At 46.2% G+C, this 10,759-nt stretch overlaps 1 protein-coding gene across 1 annotated transcript in view; it reads right to left on the bottom strand.

The window, feature by feature from the left end:
• Window positions 1–2,582: 2,582 nt before the first annotated feature.
• LOC134958495 (cytochrome b-c1 complex subunit 1, mitochondrial) overlaps window positions 2,583–10,759 on the bottom strand; it is a 31,139-nt gene continuing 22,962 nt past the window's right edge. Inside the window, exons 5-13 of the mRNA XM_063941156.1 lie at window positions 10,362–10,560; window positions 9,554–9,633; window positions 8,288–8,403; window positions 7,494–7,637; window positions 6,896–7,056; window positions 4,278–4,363; window positions 4,094–4,182; window positions 3,132–3,207; window positions 2,583–2,882 (exon numbers count right to left, since the gene is read on the bottom strand). Coding sequence (XP_063797226.1) covers window positions 2,818–2,882; window positions 3,132–3,207; window positions 4,094–4,182; window positions 4,278–4,363; window positions 6,896–7,056; window positions 7,494–7,637; window positions 8,288–8,403; window positions 9,554–9,633; window positions 10,362–10,560 — 1,016 coding nt within the window. The 3' untranslated portion in view covers window positions 2,583–2,817. The remainder of the gene's footprint in view (window positions 2,883–3,131; window positions 3,208–4,093; window positions 4,183–4,277; window positions 4,364–6,895; window positions 7,057–7,493; window positions 7,638–8,287; window positions 8,404–9,553; window positions 9,634–10,361; window positions 10,561–10,759) is intronic.

Here is a 10,759-nt window from a genome sequence, read left to right as displayed (position 1 = left end):
CCAGCAGTGCTCCCTGAAAGAGAAAAAATCCTAACAAAAATGCTTTCTAAGCAGGAAACTCAGGAGAGCTCCCTGCAGTGCACCCATTCTCCTCTGGGCACAGTCTAAAACTGGGGTCTGGAGGAGGGGCATAGAGGGAGGAGCCAGTGCACACCCAGAGTCCAAAGTCTTTCTTAAAGTTCCCATGCCTCCTGCGGAGCCCGTCTATTCCCCATGGTCCTTACAGAGTCCCAGCATCCTCTAGGACGTTAGAGAAAAAGTCGTGTGGTTGTTTCAAGAAGCACAATAAGGAGGCATTTGAAGAAAAATGGGCTGCATGGTCGAGTCGCCAGAAGAAAGCCATTACTACGCAAATGCCACAAAGCATCTCGCTTACAATACTCCAAACAGCACAGAGACAAGCCTCAAAACTTCAGGAACAAAGTCATTTGGAGTGATGAGACCAAAATTTAACTTTTTGGCCACAACCATAAACCTTACATTTGGAGAGGAGTCAACAAGGCCTATGATGAAAGGTACACCATTCCTACTGTAAAACACGGAGGTGGATCGCTGATGTTTTGGGGATCTGTGAGCTACAAAGGCACTGGAAACTTGGTCAAAATTGATGGCAAGATGAATGCAGCATGTTATCAGAAAATACTGGAGGAAAATTTGCACTCATCAGCCCGGAAGCTGCGCATGGGACGTACTTGGACGTTCCAACATGACAATGATCCAAAACACAAGGACATGTCGACCTGTCATTGGCTACAGCAGAAGTGAAGGTTCTGGAGTGGCCATGTCAGTCTCCTGACCTCAATATCATTGAGCCACTCTGGGGAGATCTCAAACGTGCAGTTCATGAAAGACAGCCCAAGAATTTACAGGAACTGAAGGCTTTTTGCCAAGAAGAATGGGCAGCTTTACCATCTGTGAAAATAAAGAGCCTCATCCACAACTACCACAAAAGACTTCAAGCTGTCATTGATGTTAAAGGGGGCAATACACGGTATTAAGAACTGGGGTATGTAAACTTTTGATCAGGGTCATTTGGGTAGTTTCTGTTGTCATTATGATTTAAAAAGATTAAACACAGTTGTTTGACAATAAATGGCTTTACCCAACCACTAACCATGAGTGAAAGAAAAGTTTGCGAGTTATCATTCATATTCTCTGATAAATGGCCAGAAAATCACAAATTCTGCTAGGGTATGTAAACTTATGAGCACAACTGTGTGTGTGTATATATATATACCGTATATACTCGAGTATAAGCCGACCTTATCAGCACTTTTTTTTTGTGCTGAAAAAGCCACCTCGGCTTATACTCGAGTCAGTGGCAGTGCAGTGAGACAGGCAGAGCAGTGTGAAGGAGGGACACGGAGCGCACAGCGCGCGCCTCTCCTGTGTCCCTCCTGCATCTCCGGCGGGTCTATTAAAGGAAGTACCCGTTCGTGACCTCTGATCACGAACCGGCACTTCCTTTAATAGACCCGCCGCGGCCGCCGAAGATGCAGGAGGGACACAGGAGAGGCGCGCGCTGTGCGCTCCGTGTCCCTCCTTCAGAAGACAGCGCGGGATCGACGGAGGGGTAAGTAACAGGCAATGGGGGAGCATATTTGGCACTTACGGAGGGGGCATATGTGGCAGCATGAGGGGCATATCTGGCACTGTGGAGCATATCTGGCAGCATGAGGGCATATCTGGCAGCATGAGGGCATATCTGGCAGCATGAGGGCATATCTGGCACTGTGGGGCATATGTGGCAGCATGAGGGGCATATCTGGCAGCATGAGGGCATATCTGGCACTGCGGGGCATATGTGGCAGCATGAGGGGCATATCTGGCAGCATGAGGGCATATCTGGCAGCATGAGGGCATATCTGGCAGCATGAGGGCATATCTGGCAGCATGAGGGCATATCTGGCAGCATGAGGGCATATCTGGCACTGTGGGGCATATTTGGCAGCATGAGGGCATATCTGGCACTGTGGGGCATATTTGGCAGCATGAGGGCATATCTGGCACATCAGGCACTGTGGGGCATATCTGGCAGTATGAGGGCATATCTGGCACTGAGGGCTGTGTACGGCTAGAGCTGCATTTCCCACCCTAGACTTATACTCGAGTCAATAAGTTTCCCCAGGTTTTTGTGGTAGAATTAGGTGCCTCGGCTTATATTCGGGACGACTTATACTCGAGTATATACACACACTATATATATATATATATATATATATATATATATATATATATATAAAAGAGAGAGAGAGAGAGAGAGAGAGAGAGAGAGAGAGAGAGAGAGAGAGAGAGAGAGAGAGAGAGAGTCCAAGAGAAGTACAAAATATTATTTAAATATCTCATGCCGTTTCCAAAGTAGGGCTATGTAAAGTTTTTAAAAATCTGTCAAAGATGCACAACCAACAATTTTGGAGAGGTAGGAGTGACGTCACTTTACTGTGTCTATTTATGCCCTTTCCTATGATATACAACGCAATTGGCTTTGTGAGGAAAAAACGTCTTCCAAATCTATCATTAAATTTTTGATCATGATTATTTCAAAAAGTGCGACAGTGCGCTGGAAATGAACGCAACACATACCATTTAAATTACATTTTATTCTGTGGTGCCATTTTGCACAATTCTGAAAATAAAGAAAGCAAAGACGACTGTGGATATTTTGCACAAGCTGCAGATGGGAGTCTCAAGTCCACTTTGTATCCTCAGTTATAACTGCTGGTATGATTTGCAGAAACCACAGTTGGCGGTAAGAAAGGAAATCTCTCGCTTCTCTTCCAGAAACCTTCAGACACAACGGGCGCTGGGTCACAGTGTTTAGAAACGCAGCCAGTACATAGCACTGCGGATACGATTGTAGTCAGGAAGCTGCTCAATGGGACCTACACATAATAAATGCAGAACGGAATCAGTGATAAAGCACTGTGCTCATGTCATGCTGTTTAGAAGACTAACTGACCAAACACAAATTACATGTGTGCTACAATATACAAAACCAAGGCTGATTAACACATTAACACAAATACTGGTGCCCAGAGATTAAACATGCAATTAGGTCAAGATGTCTAAGAGGGTTAAGGATATAAAATGCAGGAGGCCAGGTTCCAGGGATGGAAGGTTATAGAGCTTACCAACTGCAGCCACGGCAGGACATTTATCATACAGGTATTTGGAGCAAACCTCCCTCAGCGTCTTAGCAGTGACAGCCTGTCAATATATAGAAAAGAGTTATGAAAAGCACATACACATCTGTAACATTTTCTTGCAGACACCTTTAAGAAATTGGCATGTTTTGGATAAATAGATGGGCTGTTTGCTTACATTTGTCCCAGTATTGGCCTCCTTATTACAGACCTGAATGGCTCTCTGGCAGCTGACTGGAAGGGTGATCTAATTTCAGCACTCATTGCCTTATTTGCACCTTTTGTAATTTATGGGAATTCAATTGGGCGCAAGGTTTTCCCGTGGTGGATTTTATCTAGGGGATGCAACCCCCCTTTCCGGGAGGGATTCGATATGCCGGCTGTCGGGATCCCGGGCTCACCGTGGCCGCAAAGGGCTCTTTTGCGCTCACTCCGCTGCCAGCATTCTGGCGGTCGGGATCCCAGGCGTCATTATAACGTAGTACACACCCCCTGCCCTTATAGTAAATTAACCACCCGCAGGGACTGCCTAACAATCGCTTCTAATTAGAAGCACTCCCCGCTAATGACAGCCGGACAGGCAGTCCCAGGGGTAGGTGTCTTCTCCCCCTGAGACTGCCAGTCCGGACTGCAGTAGAGAGCACTCCCCTGCTGTAACAGACCTATCTGGCTTCTAGGGGCTGCAGCCAATGCAGTCCCCTAGAAGCCCTGGCTGCTTGTTAATTTATGTGCACGTGTAACATCACATGACCCAACACTGACAGTAGAAGGCAGACTGCCCGGGAATGACAGAGGAGCCGCCGCTGTTCTGCACTAAGTTGGGGTCTCTATGGAATGCTTTGTCTGGGGGGATTTGGGGTAACCTGCGAGTAAGATTTGCAGTCTATTTTCCTAGTACATGTAGCAATATAATTCTCTACAGGCCTCTTTAGAATACAGGCACTACTCACATCAATTCTGGAATTCCATTCTTCCAAAGAAATGCGCTGACCATAGGCTAGTATCTGGCGCCCGATATCCTCACATACTGGGGTCGTCCCTTGGAATAAACACACAACACATCAGTAACAAAATAAAACCCCCACTAAACACTTGTGCTCCAAATATCCACCCTCTCCAGCAAATCAGACATACCATCTAGCTGGGCCACCAGAGCACTTTTCAGGGTCTTTTTCGCCTGGGCCAGCTCGCTGTCTGTTGAGCTGGTACATAGACGCATCCTATGAATGAAAAATAACAATTAGAATTTCGCCATAAAACACAAGAGTTGCTTATTGGGAGGTCGGGAAAGTAAGAAAAGTGTTATATAAAAGTGGTAACTGAACGCCTGTATGCAAGGCTTCTCTTTAATTACCTTATGATAAATACTATTGTATTATCACTAACTGTACTCAAATGCTATTAAACTCCGCAACATTTAAAGTTATGTATCAGCTCTTACGCACAATCAATATATACTCTCCTACAGAGGATCCGTTTTGTTATTCCCCTACCTATAGGCTTGTATGGGGTAAGATTAGGAGAAAATACAAGTGGTAGAAGTGAAGGACTTACTCAGCATTGTAGGAACGGAGAATGAAAAGGATATTTTTCAATGAAACTTTTTTTTTTTTTTTTTAACAGCAAATCGCAACACTTCCATCTCTTTCATGTGAATTCTTTCATTCCCACCCCGCCTCAACTCCCCTCTTCACTTTCTGCTCTTGACTTTGCCACCTACCTCACATCCAAAATTGACTGCATTTGTCAGGACATAACATCCCAACAGAACCTGAGCATCCCCCCTCCTCCATTTCTCAACCCCCCCTCTCCTTCCCTCCTACCAACTCTGACATCTTTCTTCCCTGTATCTGGAGAGGAAGTCCTGGTCCTCATCCGGTCCTCACACCCCTCTACTTGACCCTATTCCCTCCTGCCTTCTCCGCTTCCTCTCTTCTTCTGCCTGTTCCCATCTTGACCATCTACTCAATCTCTCACTCATCAGGCACTGTCCCTTCTGCCTTCAAGCATGCACTTGTCTCCCCTATTCTTAAAAAAACCTACCCTTGATCCAACCAATGTCTTCAACTACTGACCCCTCTCTCTCCTCCCTTTTGCCTCCAAACTCCTTGAGCGTATTGTCTACAACCGCCTCACTGTCTTTCTTTCTTCCCACTCACTGCTTGACCCTTTCCAGTCTGGTTTCCGTCTTCAGCATTCCACTGAAACTGCCCTCACGAAGTCTGCAATGACCTCCTTGCTGCTAAATCCAGGGGCCACTACTCTCTGCTTATTCTCCTTGACCTCTCTGCTGCTTTTGACAGTGGAGACCACCCTCTCCTCCTGCAAATCCTTTACTCCCTTGATTTGCGCAATACTGCTCTCTCCTGGCTGTCCTTCTACCTTTCTGACCGTTATTTCGCATGACTCATGACTCCACCTCCCCCCCACTTCCTCTACCAGTAGGTGTCCCCCAAGGTTCTGTTCTTGGGCCTCTCCTTTTCTCTCTCTACACATCCTTATTAGGTGAGCTCATTAGCGCTTTTGACTTAAAATATCATCTCTACGCTGACGATACTTAAATCTACCTTTCCTCCCCTGACCTCTCCGCTGCTCGCCTCACTTGTATCTCCAACTGTCTCTCTGCTATCTCCTCCTGGATGTCCCAGCGCTTTCTTAAACTTAACATGTCTAAGACTGAGCCGATCATCTTCCCTCCCTTCCGCATAACCGGACCTCCCATAATTTCATTATCCATTGATGGCACAACTATCTCCTCTAGTCCCCAAGTGCGATGTCTTGGTGTAATCCTCGACTCCTCCCTCTCCTTCAAACCACACATTCAGTACCTCTCAAAAACCTGCCATTTCCATCTCAAAAACATCTCCAGGATCCGACCCTCTCTCACCCAGGATGCTACTAAGACCCTCATCTACTCACTGGTCATCTCCAGATTGGACTACTGCAATCTCCTCCTATCTGGCCTCCCTCAAAAATGCCTCTCTCCACTCCAATCTATCCTCAATGCTGCTGCCTGTCTCATCTTCCTCACCCAACGTTCTACATCCAAATCCCCTCTCTTGCAGGACCTTCACTGGCTACCCTTCCCATTCAGAATCCAATTCGAGCTTCTCACACTCACCTACAAAGCCCTCACCCACTCTTCTCCCTCTTACATCTCTGACCTTATCTCTTTACATTCCCACCTGTCCTCTTCGCTCTGCTAATGCACGCAGTCTCTCCTGCCAACTGATTACCTCCTCCCATTCCTACCTACCTCTCACGTGCTGCTCCCTCTCTCTGGAATTCCCTACCTCTCCCCCTCAGACTCTCTCCCTCTCTACAAAACTTCAAACGGGCTCTCAAGACCCACTTCTTCACCAAACCCAGCCAAATCTCATCCTAACCCTCTTGTCTATGCTCACTGTCTACCCCTTCTGTGTCACTCCGGTCTGTTAGCCCCTCACCTTTTAGATTGTAAGCCCGCAAGAGCAGGGACTTCTTTCCTCATGTGCCTTTCCTTTTCTTACTTAACTACAGTATCTTAAACTCCATACTCCCTTTGATGGCACCTAACCCCAGGTTTTCTATACCTGTCCTATATTGTCTTGAACTGTAAATGCTGTTTTCTTGTTTGCTCATTTGATTACGTACTGTGTAATGGGCGCTGCAGATCCCTTGTGACGCCATATAAATAAAGGATAATAATAATAATTCACCAACAGTGTTTCTCAATACAGCTACTGTAAATCTGTCTTTCCAGGTCTGCTTACCATTCTGCCTGAGCAATGTGCAGCGTGTCTTCAATGTTGTGTTTGTCACTCACAAAATGCATCCCGAGCAACCCGGTGTCAGAGTAACGAATGTTAAACGCCTGGAAACTCTGGCAGAGATTATACTCAGCTGCGGCCCTGGCCACATTGCTCGAAAGGTTCTAGAAACAAAGTGAAGAACAATGAAATTCCTTTACTGCCACAGACCAGATAGGCAAATTGCGGCTCTTTAGCGGCAACAGCTAGGGAGCCAACACCGGACCAGCCACAGCCGCTAGGGAGCAAACGCCGGGCCAGCCACAGCCGCTAGGGAGCAAACGCCTGGCCAGCCACAGCCGCTAGGGAGCCAACGCCGGGCCAACAGCAGCAGCTAGGGTGCCAACGCCGGGGACAGCCACAGCTGCTAGGGAGTCAACGCCCGCCTTGGCTCTGCATTGTGGATCTGATGCCAATAACTCTTAAGAGAACAAGCAGTCATCTAGCCTTCTGGTAAAAAGAAAGCATCACAGAAATGTGCACAGAGACACTAGTGAATTGCCTATAGCAGGTTTACACAGGTGAGAATACTCTACTGCAGCTCAGGAACCTTCTGCCTTACCTTGCCCCCTCCAAACGTAGCATCATAGTTGCCTATGATGGTGTTGGCTAAAGACAAAGCCACATTATCGTTACTGTTCCACGATGGCCCTTCTACGGCAATAGCTACGTGAGCCAAGGGCAAGTCGTCGTTACGGGCACCAAGCTGGAAAGATCCAAAGAGACGAATTAATGACAAGAATTACAATAAGACCGTATGGAAGGTGTAATGGTTATCCTCATAGCACTGAGGTCATGGGTTCGATTCCCACCATGGCTGTAACTGTGTGGAGTTTGTATATTCTCCCTGTACTTGCGTGGGTTTCCTCCAGGTACTCCGGTTTCCTCCCACAATTCAAAAATATACAGGTCGGCTCCCAACAAAATTATCCCATATGTGTCTGGTGTACATGTGATAGGGAATATAGAGTGTAAGCTCCACTGGGGCAGGGACTGATGTGAATGGCCAAATACTCTCAGTACAGTGCTGCGGAATATGTGTGCACTATATAAATAACTGGTAATAAATAAATAAGGTGATTACCGCAACTAGCGCCATGCTGCCTTACATACCCCTTTCACATTGAGCCTCTGACCCGTGTTCAATAACCCGGGTACTGTATGTCATTCTGCTAAACATGTTAAAATTAAGCATATCACAGAAAAGGGAGGGGGGATTTTTTGCATGCAGACAGACAGATGAAAGAAAGGTTAAACACGATAGGTGGATTTTCTCATTGGCAATCCACATGTGAAAGATTAAATACCCCCCAAAGCCTGAAGCAGTACATAAGCTATAAGTAGAACTCTGCTCACCGAACTTCCTGTAAACCTGCAAGGAGCCAGCACGGGTATGACATCGTCCTCGTATTCTCCAGAAAGGCCGCCAAGGTGCCGCTGGGCAAGGTCACACAGCTCCTTGTGATCAATCCCTGGCGAGGAGAGAAAGCCAGTCACAGGAACATTTAATCGGGGTACAGAGACCGTTATGGCCACAAAGTGTAACTGTGCAGATACTTCCATGCAGTAAGCAGGGCACATTGTATTGTGTATAAAACATAGCTATATACATGTAGTATAAAGGATTACAATGACATAAGGGAAATGCAATCCAGTGTGATGGAAGTGAAGAGCTGGCAGAACACCAGAGAGAAGGCACCCCCCAATAATAGGTGTGCAGAAAAATTTGCAACGTTTGGCCCTGGCAATACATGGCGCTGCCAAACAAGATGGCACATCGTTCAAAACTGAATAACTCCCATAGACAAGTTTTTAACACATACAGATACTACTTGGGAGAACTAAATACATCTTACAGTTTTTTTATTTTAATTTACAGCTATATGCTACAATATGACATTTGCTAGGCACACAGCACATGTCCGTTTATAGCAGGGATGGGGAACCTTCGGCCCTCCAGCTGTTGCTGAACTGCACATCCCAGCATGCCCTGCAACAGTTTTAGCATGCCCAAATAGCAAAACTGTAGCAAGGCATGCTGGGATGTGAAGTTCAACAGCTGGAGGGCCGAAGGTTCCCCATACCTGGTTTATAGGGACTGAGTCTGCTTTCAGAAAAAGAAAATGTATCGGTTTGCTTTTAACTTTTATTATTTACGGTGTATTACCCTCAATAAATAACTAGTGGGAAAGTCCATGTGTTGTACAGGTGAAAGCGATACGTGTGTTTTATAGTGACCGCCCCAACCGGCAGAGGTGAGGTGTTGTCCCTGGTCAGAGGAAAGATCATTCTAGTACAACGGAACACTGCTTATACATAAATAGCACTGACCATATAATGAAGTCCGCTGTCACCGCTACTGTATAACAACACAATTTCTCACTATATTGGGTAGGTCTGATTTCCATGGACACTGACACATTTACAAGATTGACTCTCTAACACCAAACAATGAATTATTTATGTGCAGGGCACTTCTTGGACAAGTATGTGAGAAACTCCCGGGTCTGCGGAGAATAGATTATAAAGGCTCCTCAGGGCTATTGAGTGTCTGCAGCGGTTCAGAACACGCAACAGAAATGATTGGCAAACACATTTTGTATGACGAATACAGGACATTACCTCCAGCTGCTGCTAGGACCATGCGAGGGGCCTTATAGTGGAGGTTGATGTACTCAAGTAGATCGGCCCGAGTCAGCTTCCTATATAAAAACCAAACAAGAAATAAGATTGCCTCATAGAAATGATTTCCATATTTTAAATGTATACTATGGACAAACCACCAGAGATTTGGGGCATGCTGCCACCTGATGCACAGAGCCCCAGACTGCTGGATAGTATACAGAACTAGTCGCAGGCTCGTGGCTGACCCTCTCACCCACAATGACGTACTCCCCATCTGCCCCAGACACTGCTCTGCCCTTAATAATGAGAAGAGTTGCCAGGAGCGGACAGCCATATCTACTATGCGGCTTCCTCCTATGTAACGCTTTCCTATCTGGCACTAACTACAAACCCCAGCACCAGTAGTGGTCAGCTAGATGTTAATGACTGTTCCCAACAGGTCTGCTTCCTAGGAGGAGGCAGCCAAATGCTATGGTAGCAACTAAATTGTGCGCAATGGCCACAATGTACCATTCTGTAAGGGAACATTGCAGGTTTTGCCTCATGTCCTATAAAGGTGCAAAAGAACTTTGTCACATACAGCCTACTATAAATGTGCAGTCGAGCTTGCGGCAATGCTTGGCTGCAAACTGAATAAAAAACCCCATGAGTATTGAGTGCGCTAGAACGCTCTCCAATTGAGGATCGCTTAGAGTAATACAGTTTTACTACGCTTCTATCTGCAATCCTGTATTTGGATAGGAATTAAGAAAACACCAAAATGTAAACAGAAAGCCACCCAAACAAGTGCATTTAGGCCACTCACTTGGCATTTTCGGAAGGACCCACCACGGTGTTCCCCAGGGGAGTTCCTTGGTAGGCTGTGCTATGGAGGTAATCAAAGACTACTTCCTGCAGATTGAAGTCAACCTCCTGCAACTCGCGCAGAACCACCTCACGCGTCTTCTCAATCTGGGAGTTCTCCAAGCTGTTATTCTGCACCACATCAGCTAGTATCTCCACAGCTGAGAGAGAGGAGACAGTGTTAGACACAGGTGCCTCCGATCCTTACAGGACGCATTCAGATATAGGAGGAATATATTCTCAGCCATTATTTTATAATTGTGTAAAACTAGTTCTTGCAGGAGTTCAGTCCTGGCTTAAACATCATTTTGCAAACTAAGATCTCTGTATGTCTTGTATCATGTAGTATTCAGATATCAT

The sequence above is a fragment of the Pseudophryne corroboree genome, chromosome 9 (assembly GCF_028390025.1).
Source record: "Pseudophryne corroboree isolate aPseCor3 chromosome 9, aPseCor3.hap2, whole genome shotgun sequence".
Classification (NCBI taxonomy): Eukaryota; Metazoa; Chordata; class Amphibia; order Anura; family Myobatrachidae; genus Pseudophryne; species Pseudophryne corroboree.
The sequence above is the reverse complement of the archived record's forward strand: the minus strand, read 5'-3'. Positions and strand labels throughout refer to the sequence as shown.